Consider the following 15,617-nt stretch of genomic DNA (forward strand, 5'->3'; position numbering starts at 1 on the left):
GTCGCACATTGTGAATCCCCATGAATTTAACATAAATGTTTGGGAGATATTCTCAATGTGTGAATATGCTATGTAATCAGAATTTTTGCTTGCAGGAGATCAGACTTGCGTAAAACTGTGATGTGCATAAACAAATTCTGTGCATTCATAGTTTTTTGCTTTTAAGATAATCTAGGCTCATCCACCCACACATTGCTAACATCTTCCCATGATTTTAAGATACATGAATAGGAGATATTCACAATGTGCAGATGGATTCAAGCATTCTCAATGATATGGGCTCGTGTGGTAATGGGTCTCTTTAAAGCAAAAGCCCTATAAATATTTAACAAGTATGAACATTCAACCACACATTGGGAATATTTCCTCATGAATTTAAGATACATGTGTACAAGTTTGATTTTTGTTTCTTCATGTGTGCATGTGGAGTTATCCTTTTTCCTGTTCCATCAAATAGGATTGTTCATTAAACCAATGAAAACAACCTAACCGACCAACCTGACCCAACTCAACTTGAGTCAGGTGGTTTTACATTATTTTCGATCGGCTTTGATTTAGGAATTATGCTAACTCAAGAGGTCGGTCGGTTTTGGTTTGACTGTGTGTAAACTGACCAAAACCAACCTGACTTGACCATTGATATATACTAATATTATATATTTTAAATTTAAATTTTTTATATGGAAAAGTGGAAAATTTCTAATATTTTATATTGTAAATTTTATTTTTTAATAATATTGCTGCAACTTTTTTTAATTTGAATATAATTTCTTAAATTTAAATCTTTTGAACCAACCAACCAAACCGATACAACCCGAGCTGTCTTGTTTCTACTAAAGGTTAATCGTTTTAGGTGACCAATTTCCCAATCTAACTAGGTCAGTTTAGTTGGCTAAAAACTTGCGACCGAACCAAATCGACCCTTGAACACCCCTACCACCAAAAAATAAATTCATTCCTAAACCCAATCCACAAGTTTTTTGTATTGGGCCTGCGTTTTGAATCCAAGCCCAATCTGAACCCTTTAACATGTATAAGTGATTTATCCAAAGAGTCATTTTTTAATTTTTAGGATGATTTTTTGATAGAGATGGAAATTTCTACCCTACCCGTGGGTACTCACCACTACATGCCCGACTAGGGAGGGTTTTCCCTTGAAAAATGGATTTTGGGGTGAGGATGGACTTTAGGATTTTCACAACCCGCACGGGTACGTATGGATGCAAACCAATCAGATCATATTTGAACCAGGGTACATTCAAAGCCAACCTGATACTATAAATTGTAGATCTAATCCAAAGATTCGGTCGGACCTCACAAATATGGATTTAAATCTGTATCTATCAAGGAGGTTAGATATTCGAATATGATCCGATTTGATTTAATTTTTTTAAAAAATTAATATATTATTAAAAGGAAAAAATTTTAATAGTTAGGGTCTAATTTCAAATTGGATCAAATCATGATCTGGTCCATTTGCACCCTTAGAGGCACGGGTAGAGTACAATATTAGGCAAAATTTGACCCTCCCAACTTGCATACTGTTGGAATTAGACCTAGTAATTGGGTTGGGTAGGTCGGTTCGGGTTGGGTCAAGATACTTCAGGTTGATTTCATATGGGGTTATCAAATGCTAAACCCTAACCCTAAATGTTCGGGTTATGGTTGACCCATGAGTCAATTCGGGTCATCCCAAAAAATAACTGAAATTTAAAAAAAAATAAGAAAAAGTACATGAAAAAGGCCAAAATTAAAGAAATTAACCTTAAAATTCCAAATGTAAAAATAAAAAAACTTGAACATTTAACAATTTAAAGAGTAAAGACTAAATAGGAAAAGTTAAAAAGTGGAAACTTCTAACAATGAATAAATAGTCCCAATTAGACTTGACGATTGGGTCAACGAGTTGACCCATGACCCAACCCAACCCAGTTTTTTCTGGGTCAAGTCGGGTTGGGTCAATTGGGTCATTCTCACATTCAGGTAGCTAAATATGAAACCCCTAACCCTGTTTTTTCGAGTTGGGTTGGGTCGGGCTCGTAGGTTGGGTCAACTTTTTGCCAAGTCTAGTTGAAATACATAAACCTATGCACTAAGTGTTAAATATATGATATTTTGTTGCAACAAAAAATATAATAATATTTTAAATTTTATGTGAAGGAGATAGTTTACACGATTTTAACTATTTTATCAAATAATAGAAAATTAAATACAGGTCCTGCAGCTAACCCGACAATCTGTTCCACCCCACCCTCAAATGAGGAAAGGATAAATTCTAGGAGGGTATCTTGTATTGGTGTTTGTAAGGCTTTGCCACGTGTTATACTTAATGAATCCTACTTTTTACCCAAAAAAACTCATGTTTTGAGAAGAATATAGTTTTTTTTCTTTACATGGAGGTAATTAAGGATCTAGAATTTATAAAAGAGAAAGTTCCCAATTAGCATCTGTACTTTGGGCCTAGTGCCACTTTGGTCCCCAAACTTTAAAATGTGGCTATTCAGTACCTAAACTTTCAAATCGTGCCAATCCAATACTTGTAGATAATTAAGTGGCATTTGAAAAGACACAAATGCCTTTCGAGTGTCATCTAATTTTCTTTATCAACCATCCAAACGTTTGTTAAAAAATGAACAATCCCAAATCCTTGTCTCTTCTATTCAAGAAAGTTGTGATCAATAAAATGCCCACTCCACTAAAATGTGACACCAACTTTCTTGAATAGAAGTGGCAAGGATTTGAGATTGTTCATTTTTTATCAATGTTTGGATGGTTGATAAAGAAAGTTAAATGACACTCGAACGGCATTTATGTCTTTTCAAATGCCACTTAATGGTTGGTTATTAGGTTAGTTAACGATAGATAATGTACAAGTTATGCTATTGAGAAATGAAAGTTTATCCTCTTTTGGCAAAAAAAAGGGGTTGAGGTACTAAATTGTCATGATTTAAAGTGTGGAGAGCAAAGTTTAACTTAACGCTTTGACTGTTTAGCAGACCGTGGAACTAATGATAAGGCTCCATTACAATAATAAAATACATGGGGCCCATACTTTTCATAAATGAGGTCAAATTCCCAATTAGTATCCTGTACTTTGGCTCCTCGAACTTTAAAATGCAACAATCCAATACCCAAACTTTAAAATGCGATAATTCAGTATTTGAACTTTCAAATGTGACAATCCAATATCTGCCGTTAACCAATCCGTTAATTAGCCATTAAGTGACATTTGAAAAGTTAAAAATGCCCCAAGAATGTCATCTAATTCTCTTTATCAACGATCCAAACGTTGACAAAAAAACTGAACAGTTCAAAATCTCCTAGCCTCTTCTATTCAAAAAAGTTTGTGCCTGTTTAGAAGAATCTAGAATTTGGGACTATTCATTTTATTGTCAATGTTTGAATGTTGATAAAGAGAATTAGATGACATTCTTAAAGCATTTTTAACTTTTCAAATGTCACTTAACAGATTGATTAACGGAAGGTGTTGGATTGTTACATTTTAAAAGTTCGAGTACTAAATTATAGCATTTTAAAATTTGAGAACCAAATTATCACTTTAACCAAAATACAGGATACTAAACAGAAATTTTCCCATAAATTTATTACTGGCGTGAAACTTGATCGCTGGGTTAAGGACCAAAGTGGCACTTAGAGAGGGAATACTAATCGGGATTTTTTCCTTTACAAAACTAAAACTAACCCCGTTGCTATCCTGCTTTTGGTTGTCGTCGTAGTCGGATCACATTGGGATAGATACGGTAAAGTATCAAGTATGAATTGGAAATGGATACGTTTCCGTTTGTTATGTTAGATGAGTTTATCTTTATGTACTCAACGTCACTCATAAATCTTCACTTAAAAGAGATAGAGAGGTAGCTGCGTAACATCTCAACCAAATAATAGTAACACATTAGCATCTCAATTTTCATCCCATGTGCTGCTACCTGCTTAATGCGACTTCACATCTGCGCCCCACAACGTCTTATAGTACATATTCACCGTGTATTGAGAACATCTTTCGATGATATATGAGAATAGATGATGTGAACATCGGGAGATGTTCCCAATACACGGCCTCGCAGATCTGAACTCGCTAAATGCTAAAATCCGGAAGGAAGGATAGAGAAAACTCCGAGTCCGGAGGCTGTTTCTAGAAGCTTCCACACCCTTCCCTCCAGGCTCCGGACAAATCTCGTCTGGCTCTCTTTCTATTACCGTCCCTGTTACAAACAATCCCACCCAACGCCGCCACCGGAACGTCTGTTCTTCCACCACCAATTCAAGCTACTCAAAACCCGAATAACGCATTAGTATTTAGTAGTATCATCACCAATCAATCAGAAGAAGAAGAAGAAAGAACACAGTAGCGGAAGATATGGGCGTCGATTATTACAAGATCTTACAGGTCGATAAAAACGCCAACGACGATGATCTTAAGAAAGCATACAGGAAGCTTGCTATGAAGTGGCACCCTGATAAAAATCCCAACAACAAAAAAGAAGCCGAAGCCAAGTTCAAGCAGATCTCTGAAGCCTATGATGTCAGTATTACCTTTCTATTCTCTCTGTTTTCCATACATGTATAAAACTATGCATCTGTTCAGAACCTCATATTTGCTCATGGATTTCTTTGCTTTACCTCTATAGGGCTGATCATCCCAAACTCTTTCATTTTTTTCTAGACACCCAACCAAACTCTTTCAAGTTTATACCTTTTTACTTCTTATACAAATCTCACATTTCCGATTATCCTAAAACTCCCATCTTTTGATCTGGGTTCCTTTGCTTTATTCAAACTTTTTAATATTCAAGTGCCTGATTTCTTTTTCTCGTGAATATACTTAGGTTCTCAGTGATACCCAGAAGAGAGCTATCTATGACCAATATGGCGAGGAGGGACTTAAAGGGCAAGTTCCTCCACCCGGTGGGGCTTCCTTCTTCCAAAGCGGAGATGGCCCGAATGTGTTCAGATTCACTTCTAGAAGTGCAAACGACATTTTTGCGGAGTTCTTCGGCTCCTCGAGACCGTTCGGAGGCATGGGAGGAGGCGGAGCTATGAAAGGCGGTTCGAGGTTCCCTGGTGGTGGTGGTGGTTATTTTGGGGACGATATATTTGGGTCGTTCAGGGAGAGCTCCATGAATCAGGCTCCCCGTAAGGCTGCTCCAATAGAGAATCACTTGCCATGTAGCCTTGAGGAGCTTTATAAGGGAACTACCAAGAAAATGAAGATCTCAAGAGAGATCACCGACATAAGTGGGTGAGTACTCCGTCATTCATCTCATTTTTTACATCCATTTTTCTTGATCCAATCGATGTTTGCTCATATCTCATTTGACGCATTTGCTTTTGTTTCTATGATCCATTTAGAAGTTGTTAGGATCCTTGGTTCTTGACTCACCTTGGTTCTCGACTCACCTGAATGATGGTTTCTGTTTACTTGTCCATTAATACCTTGACATATTTATGCCATATTTCGTCCTCAGCCATTACAATAATGAATAACCCCATCCAAAATCAGTCTTGTCCAACATTTGGTTGAAGCTGCGATAATGCTGGTTTGAAGTCTTAATCAGGCCCCTATAATGTCTTCAGTCAGAAATTCATTAAATTTATCTCTTTATGACAGATGTTAATGCTGCTTAGAAGAAGATGCAGTCTGATTGTCATCATTAGCAGCCTTGTCCATCAGTTTCTAGAATTTAGCCTATTCATTGGCTTCAGCAATGGAGTTTTTCACCTTCTTAGCTAGCCCAGATAGGTTCAGCTCAATATTCTTAGAAACTTTCTTCTTCTGTTCCTTCCACATTACATTCAGGCATAGTTTTCTGTAGTTCTCTGGTGATTTATCACTGTTGAAGATAAGCTAAAGTTCAGTTTCTGATATTAGCATGAAAGATTGTTGCGGTCTAAGTTTATGTTTGGAAGCATTAAAATATCAAATTTTGCATCTCATTTGGTATCACCTCTTCCTTGGATAAAATACTAGAGTCTATGGACATAGAAACCAATTTTTGGATAAGTAACCCGCTTTGATACATTCTGTCATTTTCTATTCCCACCAATTTAAACACGTTGGAAACACTGCTGAGGTGATACAAGGTCATCATACGATATCCAATCCATTGCTTTGCATAGAGAAACAAAATATTAACTCTTTCCAGAAATTGAAAACCCATTCCTAGCCCTTCCAAACTAAAAACGGCCCCTATTACAAGACATTGAAATATGAAAGCTATACATTAAAATTTAAAAGAGGAGTATTTGGTAAGTGATTCCCATCTAAAATGATGAAACTCAATTCCTGTCAGCTCAGACAGGAGAGAAGACGACAAATGTCTTCCTCACGATTATCCAAGATTATCCAATAACCGACTCCAAATGATGGCTCCTTCTGTAAGGAAATATGGCTATTCTACTCTACTCCTACTAATAATGAACTCTCTTGTAGGCCATCCTGCAACTGAAGCTGCTATATGTCTGGGAGTCATTTATTATGGAATACACCATTTAAGTGCAACCACAGCTTTTAAGGGAAGTTGGAATGCAATAAGAGATGCCAATAGATTCTCCTTAATGTTTACTGGTCTATAGTTAATTAATTTGAGGTTTAGCCTTTTTAGGTATTTGAAATAAAAGCAACCTGGAAATTAAAACCACAAGTGGATTACCGAATGTCAATATTTTGCTAGACTCTGTTCTACATTCACCATTTCCTTCAACTTCTAAGAAACAATTGATAATACCATCCGACCAAGGGGTGTTGTAGAAGAAAAGAATTGATGGAGTTCTCCAAGTCAAATATGAAGATGGACTTCTTCACTGTCATTAAAATTGTCAGAGGTTTTCCTTGTGGATAGGCTAGCGTATCTCCTGCATTTGTTTTGTATAAAGTGTATTTAGATGGCTTTTCCCTTTGGTGGCCTATGATAGCATTTTTAGTTTAGTTTAATAAGGTTCCTGAACTCAAATATGGAGATGGTCAACTCAAAAGTTCTCCTAGTGATTTTGTTTACTCAGATTTGTTGTGTAGGTTATGGTTTTAGATGGTTCTGTCCTTTGGTGCCGGTAAAAGCATTTCTAGGTCAATCTTAGATTTGAAGTGGTTGCTCTAGCTTACAAGTTTGAAGGCTATTCATCTTTATATGGAGACAGCTTTCCTAGGGTGCTTTTCTGTCATCATTAATCATTAGATGGTATTTTAGTGATTTGCGTTCCATTCAAATTACAGAAGCACCATCTTTGACCACTTGGGAACTTTATTTCTTTAATTATCTTGTTCTGCTGCTCCTGCATTCGATTTCTCCGTGCATATTTGTAAGTTTAAATTGATGAAGGCTAACTGTGTTGTAGCATTTACTGGTAAATGTTTTAATTATATATGAATTGCTGTTTTACTAATTTCTTATTTTCTTTATAAGTTGATAAGATTCCTTTGGTTACTTAACCTAGTGCATTTGTGGGTCCAGGAAAAGCATGCCAGTGGAAGAAATTCTAACCATTGACATTAAGCCCGGCTGGAAGAAGGGGACGAAAATCACGTTCCCTGAGAAAGGGAATGAGCAGCCAAATGTTATCCCTGCAGACCTTGTATTCATCATTGATGAGAAACCACATGATGTTTTCACAAGGGATGGAAACGACCTAGTTGTCACACAGAAGATATCACTTGCCGAAGCCTTGACGGGTTACACTGTAAACTTAAAGACACTTGATGGTAGGAGCCTGAGCGTACCCATTAACAATGTGATCCACCCAAGTTATGAGGAGATCATCCCAAGAGAGGGAATGCCACTACAGAAGGACCCTTCAAAGAGGGGAAACTTGAGAATCAAGTTCAACATCAAGTTCCCTACGAGACTAACCTCTGAGCAGAAGGCTGGAGTCAAGAGACTGCTGAGTGCCTGAGTTGAGTCTGGCGGTTAAAAATTTGCAGGGGCGACACATGTGAATATTTTTCTCAGAAGGCTGTGTAGCTGGATATGTAGTTGGGTGCGGTTCAATATATTTGTAATTTAGTTGAGTATAAACTTCATTTTTTGATGGTCCAATTTATTTTTGTTAGATGTTTGTTTCCATATACTAGGCGATTGATTTTCTTGAGATGGAATATACATTGTAATTTATTTCAAGGTGAGAAAAAAAAAAGAACCTACTCAAAGTGATTGTCATTAGTTGATTTCTCTGTTTCTTGACCATTTTTGTCTAGGCCCACAAGGGTAGCCATTGTTTTTCTTGGTGGGGTCATATGGGATGTATGAGGACCCAGTTCGGATCCGTTGGCCACCTTCATCCAGGTTCCAGATGAGTTATTACATGGCAGTTATGCAGTAAGCTTTAGTAATATATATATATATTTAAATAATGGCCATAAGATAAAAAATGGTGAATACACATCGGTCACACAATCAAAGACCCCCCTTGTACCTGTACTTTGTTTTGCGACAAAGACCCTCTGTACCGTCAGACAAAGACTTTCCTTTCGTTGAAATCCACCGTTTCAATATTTTTTAATCGGAGAAAAATACTGTTTCTTGACTTCACGATACACAAACAGTAGTGGCGGTAACTGTTACAGCGGCGACAGACTTTCGAAGCCCTCCCACTCTCCCCCGATCTCTCTTCTTCTCCTTCCCCTTTCTTCTTCCCGGAGAAAAGCACAGCAGATATTGAGCACGAAACTCAGTCCCAACACCATTGTAGATGATCCAGTGATTGCCGCCGATGATGTTGTGGACGTCATAATAACTAAATAAAAAAGGCGGCTTCTTTCTATACCACCAGCAACCAACATTCTTCTTAACTTCATTTGTTGGTCAATCATCTCTGCTGCCCATTTGCCATTTGCTCCTTCTCCCCTCTTTCCTCTCTCTCTCTCTCTCTCTCATAAAAACTCCGAAATTCAGCTTCTCAATTGATCGAGCCATAAGGACAGAATTCTAGACTCGATAATGGAGGTGGTGATACCGGTACCACCCAGCGGCATGGATTTCAACTTCGACAGCGCCTGCTCTTCCCCCTACATCAGCGCTCCTTCCAACCCCAAACGTTTTGGTGAGTTCTTCAACGCTCCCACTAGTCCTACTAGGGCCACTGCAATCTATCATGGCTTCAACGACTTCTCCATCACCAGCGGCACCGGCGGTAGGGGTGGCTCTTCTTCGGTCATCCCAATTGATTGGGAACAGAAGAAGTCTGGAAAGTCAAAATCCAGCGACACCTAGAACGACGATGACGACTTCACCTTTGATTTCAGTGGTCAGTTAGAGATAGCATCACTCACCGCCGATGAACTCTTTGATAGAGGCGTCATTAAACCTTTAAAACTTCCTCCTCGGTTACAGTAGGTTCCTAGCGGAGTTGACGAGTTTGCTACTTGGAAGAAAGTTGTTTCGTCGCTGAGGTCCCCAAGATCACCTATCTCGAAGGGGAAAAGGATAATCCGTGAAGCGTTGTCCCCACAACACAAGTAAGACTTTGACTCGTTCGCAGCTGCAATAGAGCAAGCGCGTAAAGGATCAGAATGTGATCAAAGGAGAGAAAGATTCTCTAGTTCGACTTCCGGTCGTAGGGGTACCCGATCGCTGTCGCCTTTCAGAGTTTCTGCGTTTGCATGGGAAGAAAAAGAGCAACAGCAAAGCACCAAACCCACTTTGTCAAATTCAAAATCCTCTTCTACATCGTTGTTGTCTTTGAAGGGGAGCAAGAAATGGAGGCTGAAATATTTTCTGTTGTTTCGAAGCGCTTCAGAAGGTCGAGCGATAGACAATGATCCTTTTAGAAAATTCGTGGTTTTATCCAAGAAACAGAACGACGTAAAGAACTCGAGCTTCTGGTCAACCAACAGCTCCGGTTCGAGGAGAAGAGGGCTAGTTTCAGCTCACGAGTTGCATTACACGGCGAACCGGGCGGTATCTGAGGAGTTGAAGAAGACCTTGCCGTACAAACAAAGCTTTTTTAGGGAGAGAAAGGGAAAGGGGAAGAAGAGAGATCGGGGGAGAGAGAGGGAGGACTTTATAAGTCCGCCGCTGCTGTTCGTGTATCGTGAGGTCGAGGAAGGTCGGGGAAGATGAACATGTTATTCTCTGAATAGTTATTAGAAGGTTAATCTGTGGATCAAAAAATATTGCAACGTAGATTTCATAGTACAGGGGAGTCTTTGTAATAGACCCAGGGTCTTTGTAATTTATCTTATAGTTTAAAAAAAATGAAAATTGCCTGCTTTCTATGAGAACGTTTTAAAAAATGACTTAAAAATGGAACCATTCTGACCATCGATTTCGGGTTGATAGTCCAATCATCTGATTCAAACTGATGATCTATTCTAACAAATAAATTAAAAATAAAATAACGGTTAAAAACCATTGAACAGGTCAACGATTCGACCACCCAACTCAATAGGTTGTTGATTTTTTGAACGGCTTTTGGCCAAAAATCGGGTTTGGAGTAACGGAACCACTTACCTAGACGGTTTCCGGGCCAAATAGTCCAATCGTCCGGATCAACGGCGGTTCGAAAACCTTGTTGTATAGTTAAAAAACCTTATCGGAACCATAACCTGAACACCACCTAAAGTGATTTTTCACAAATCTCGACCTTATCCAACACTTCAATTCAGTTTATGACAAGTGTTTAATCACATGTGTTTCACAAATCTCGACCCTATCCAACACTTCAATTCAGTTAACGACAAGTGTTTAATCACGTGTTTCAAGCAGTAGGTACCCAAGTATTGTGATGTCTGTAATAGGACACCTGTTAGAACATGCAAATTTTCAAAAACTGCATGTAAAGATTGAAAATATTAATGTCATAATAATGATCAAATTCATGGACCAGGCCCAATGCAGATTTCTGAACTGCCCACTCATAAATTAACTGACACCTACCACAACTATACTTTGGGCTGACCCTGGACTGAACCGTCATTCTCCTAATTTTCTAAGGGGTGGGCACATAAGAAAACCAAAGGGCAAAGATGTTGAGATGGACATTCCCATTACAAAGGTCATCTTTATGCGAGAAGCTAGTATTATGCATCGGTACTGTCCTCACCATATGTAGTAATGAACAAAATCTGCGTACAACTGTGACGTCTATCGCCGTAGTGTGGAAAGCTATATTTCATTGAATTTTTGGAGGATCGCATCTTCAGATCTTCTGTGTTTACACTGATTTGCATTTACTCGATCAACTTCTTTTCTTTCTCTTTTTTTACACTGTGATTCCATCTTTTTATCCGCCCAGAAACATTACATATTAGGGCTACAGGATGGGCGCTACAACTCTTTAAATAAAAGAATGTAGGGCACTGATGTTGGACAACATTACTAATAAATCAACTAATGGAGCTTACATGAAAATTTTCTTAATCACTATATTCCGATGACGTAGAAACTGTGCCTTCGTCTTCATCCCCATTCCTCTCCCCGTCCCCGTCTACATTCCCCTCTCCATCTAAATCCCCCTCCATATCTCCATTCTCATCTTCTTCCACTTCATCTCCATCCATTTCTTCTCCTTCGTCCCCATCCCTATCTTCTTCCTCATCGTCATCCTCGTCTCCCTCTTCACTTTCAACATCCTCATCGCCTTCTACATCAGCATCAGTATCAGCATCAGCATCAGCATCAGCATCTTCCCCTTCCTCATCACCCTCAACATCATCCTCACTTTCCAACAATAAATCTTCAGACTTTCCATTAAAAATCCCACCGTAATCTGCTTCCCGGTCATCATATTCATCACCTGTTCCTTGACCGTTGACATCATATTCTGATGCTTCTGCACTATTACTATTGTCAGCCTCCTCCACATGCATCCTCCCGGTTTCCTCAAGATCCCAATCTCCCCCAACTAACCTTGGAGATTGCCCACCACTGTCCTGTTTGGTTCTGCTGGTGTGATTGAAACGACCCAATGTTTTCTCCTTCTCAACCACTCTCTTCTGTGTTCTTGGTCTGCTTCTTACTGTACGGCGACCCCGCCTACGCCCACGCCCACGTGTCCGACCTTTCCGCCCCAGACCTTGACCTGCTTTCTCAATGTTAAAAATAGACTCCTTGCACAACCGGGATCCACTGCCTCTCTGCCACCTCCCACCACGACTGCGACCTCGACCCCGACCCCTCCCACGGCCCCCACGTCCACGTCCAGAGCTTCTACGCTCACTGCCTGTGTTAAGCCAGTTTCCTTCTTGCATGTATTCACCATAGCCTGTAGCTTCTGTCGGTTCAACAACTTGGATATTTTTCACAACCGTGTATTTTGATGGAAGCTTCTGTTGAAGATGAAAGTGAATTTTATATTCAGTAAGGAATTCTATAAAAAAACAGTGGACATGATCTCAGCACATGGGATCTAACAAATGCAATTGTCTGGTTTTTAATGACCCAAAAAATATGCCCATCAGTGACCTTGATCAGTGAACACACTAGCTATTGTACGAGGCAGAAGCAGTGTTTTAAAAGCGCAAGGCGCAAAAAAGGCGCAGAGGTCAATTTGCACCTTAGGTGCAAAGCGCAAGGCGAGGCACGCACCTTTTTGAAGCAAGGCACAAAAATAAAAAAAATGCTAAAATATCAAAAAAATGTCAGAAAATTAAAAAAAAAGCCAATAAATCAAAAAATATTAAACATAATATTAATAAAAAATATAAACTTAAATTTTAAAATAAATGTTTTACAAAACCTATTATCTAAAATTAAAATACATAAATATAAGATGTAAAGAATACTCAAATGAGAATTTAAAAATAAAATCAAACATACAAAACATTTTCAAGCATGTAAAACCTCTAATCTCTTTTTTCACTTAATTGCATTACTTCACGTAGCTAATGTAATGTAAAACATATTATATTCCTGATTCTACGAGCCACCTTTGTGCCTTGCCCCTCGAGGCAAGCCCAAACAAGTCCATGTTAGATGTTAAATTCTTAGTTCACACAAAAAATAATGAATTTATAATTTTAATTGTTTTTTAAGAAAATATTTTATTAGGATGAAAGAATGAACAACATCAGCAAATAGGGGGTTCTCGTTCGCTTGCGTTAACACCTAACATGGACTTGTTTGGGTTAACACCTAACATGGACTTGTTTGGGCCTGCCCCATGCCTTGAGGGGTGTGGCATGGGGGTCCGGGGGGCAGAGCCCCCGGCCCATCCGCTATGTTCAAAAAAAAAACGCAAAAAATCATCAAATTTTCAAAAGGCGCACACCTGGGCTGAGGTGCAAGGTGCATCAGGCGCACGTCTAGGCGCACCAGGAATGTGCCTTTTGAAAGGGCTGTGCCTAGGACCTAGGCGAGGCGCATACCCGAAAATGCGCCTCGCCTGTGCGCCTAGGCACGCCTTCTAAATCACTGGGCAGAAGGCTATCATTCATGATCTTGTTGCTGCCTTGTGTGCCTTTCTATCAGTACGTGGCAACATTAAGACATCAATCATTATATATTAACGAAATTTTTTCTGTAAGTAGATTTTACCAAGATCATCTGAGAAAGTTACTCACAATGAATTCTCCATCTTCCTTGTCTTTACTGGACTCAGCTTTCTCATGCAATATGTAGGAGATCGATGCATCAAATTCCATAAGCCTTAATACTACAGCAGCAGTTGTTGAAGGTACCCATGGAAGTACAGCAACTGATTCAGGAGGTGAAGAATCAACAGCAGATCCTGATTGTGTAAAGGAACCTAACAGTTCCTTGGTTGTCTCAAAGTTTGATGATAAATAGTCCCTTCTTATAGCACCCTCCAATAGAGTCAATATCTGGATACATCATCAACCATTCTTAATAAAGAATGCAATTTAAGCCATTGTATAAGCATAAGCTCTGATATAGAATAACAATAACTTGCATAGGACATTTATACACATTAAGTGTCAATTCACCTAAGAGGTGCGTGCTTCCAAGACAAACAAAAGCACTGGAACATGGGTTAACTACCTAATATATTAAAAGAGGTCATTGTATACGGTAAAATTATGATTACCAGGATGACATGCCCTGAACATAGGCAGCCAGGCCACCTATAACCTATTACCCAATTCCTGCTCTCAGGAATCCAAGCAAGTACATGTAGGAAAACAGAAATAGATTATTAGTTTGCAACTTGGGCCAGGATCAATTGAAACATGACAGAGCACCTTTGATGTTTATGGGATTTTTATTGATTTCAAGAAATAATCTAGAGATAGAATTTTCAGACTAAAGGTTAGGCTTAATAGAGGAATCCAAGCCCAAGCTAAATGTGAAAGTTTGGAGATTAATCCAAACAGATGATACTTAGAAACTGGAAGCATCAAGTAGCTTAATTTCTATTTGCAAGGTGACGCCTAGGCGACAAGACGCCCTTTGTACTCTCTATTATGAAGTACATTTTTATTCTTTATTTTTTGAGATTATAATTATAAAATAGACATTATTAAACTAAAATATTCATTTTGTATGTTTATATACTAATTTCTTTTTTATTATTTTCTTATTAGTTAGGGTTTAATCAACACAAACATTGCTAAATTTTCTTTTAGCAAAAATAAGGGTTCAGCCCCTATATTTTTTGAATTTTCTTTTCCTTCTTTTGAATATGTTGATTTTCCATACTTTAACATGACCTTTATACTTTTCTTATGAAAATTATGAATAATTATTAAGGAAATATGGTTATAGAAAATCAAGATGATTTTACATAAAAAATCCATAGCCTAGGCTAGGCAACAAGGCGCACCCTGTCACCTAACCTTGCCTTGGTGCCTTTAAAACTATGCACATGATGTTTTTATATTTTTATTTTTATGTTATTAATAGTAGTATAATAGATATTATTAGAATAAATTGTTCATATTGTGGGTATATAAAACTAATTTTATTATTCTTATCCTAGTTTCTTTTTACTATTTTCTTTTTGGGTTCAATTGACACACAAGTCAGTGACATAGGGGCCATTTCATAACAACTAAAGTTTTTTTCTTCTTTTTTTTGAATAAGGTAAGGTAAATATCATTAAGAGAGAACCAGAATACATATTACAACAGGCCCCTCAACCAACATAACTGAGGCCCAAAACTAAGAATACATTATAAGTTAGATATCACCAACAATCAGCTGGGCTCCCAAAATCCTTGGTTGAACCCCTTTCACAGAAGCAGTCCAGGAGACTAACTTCCCAAAAGTAAAGGAAATTAGTTGATCCACTTCCCTATGCTTGTTCTGGAAGATTCTGCTGTTTCTTTCGGCCCAAATGGTACTGATTACTGCAATAGGAATGGAGGACCAAACACTTTTTGCTACCTTGGACAGTGCTCTTTAATCCCAACAGCACAAGAAATCACACACAGTCGCTGGCATAACCCAGTCGAGATGCCAGAAGGACAAGAAGTGGTTCCAGATTGTAGTGGAAACAGAGCAGTGCAGAAATAGGTGGTTACTATTTCTTCCACTTGATTACAGAACACACAGGGCAGGTCATGGAGCTGGATTCCTCCCCTCACCAGATTCTTTTTGGTGAAAACTTGTTCAAAGCCACAGCCTAGAGCAAAACATTTATCTTTGAAGGGACAACCTGATTCCAGACTTCTTCAGCAGGAAACTCAGCTTGAGGACCACTTGTAA

The 15,617-nt window shown here is 38.5% G+C and overlaps 2 protein-coding genes across 5 annotated transcripts in view; one reads left to right on the top strand and one right to left on the bottom strand.

The window, feature by feature from the left end:
* Positions 1 to 4,179: 4,179 nt before the first annotated feature.
* LOC104599473 (uncharacterized) lies at positions 4,180 to 8,161 on the top strand. The gene is made up of 3 exons (XM_010262027.3): positions 4,180 to 4,543; positions 4,848 to 5,260; positions 7,470 to 8,161. The coding sequence occupies exons 1-3, from the start codon at positions 4,379 to 4,381 to the stop codon at positions 7,906 to 7,908; spliced, it is 1,017 nt and encodes a 338-aa protein (XP_010260329.1). The 5' UTR covers positions 4,180 to 4,378; the 3' UTR covers positions 7,909 to 8,161.
* A 3,014-nt stretch (positions 8,162 to 11,175) lies between these two features.
* The window catches only part of LOC104599474 (homeobox-DDT domain protein RLT2), a 55,674-nt gene continuing 51,232 nt past the window's right edge, over positions 11,176 to 15,617 (bottom strand). For all 4 annotated transcript variants that reach the window (XM_010262028.3, XM_088886930.1, XM_010262029.3 and 1 more), the window contains 2 exons: positions 13,514 to 13,774; positions 11,176 to 12,280 (listed from right to left, as the gene is read on the bottom strand). In XM_010262028.3, the coding sequence (XP_010260330.1) occupies positions 11,369 to 12,280; positions 13,514 to 13,774 (1,173 nt within the window). In that variant the 3' untranslated portion in view covers positions 11,176 to 11,368. The remainder of the gene's footprint in view (positions 12,281 to 13,513; positions 13,775 to 15,617) is intronic.

Source organism: Nelumbo nucifera, chromosome 1 (genome assembly GCF_055504915.1).
Source record: "Nelumbo nucifera cultivar China Antique chromosome 1, China Antique-T2T, whole genome shotgun sequence".
NCBI lineage: Eukaryota > Viridiplantae > Streptophyta > Magnoliopsida > Proteales > Nelumbonaceae > Nelumbo > Nelumbo nucifera.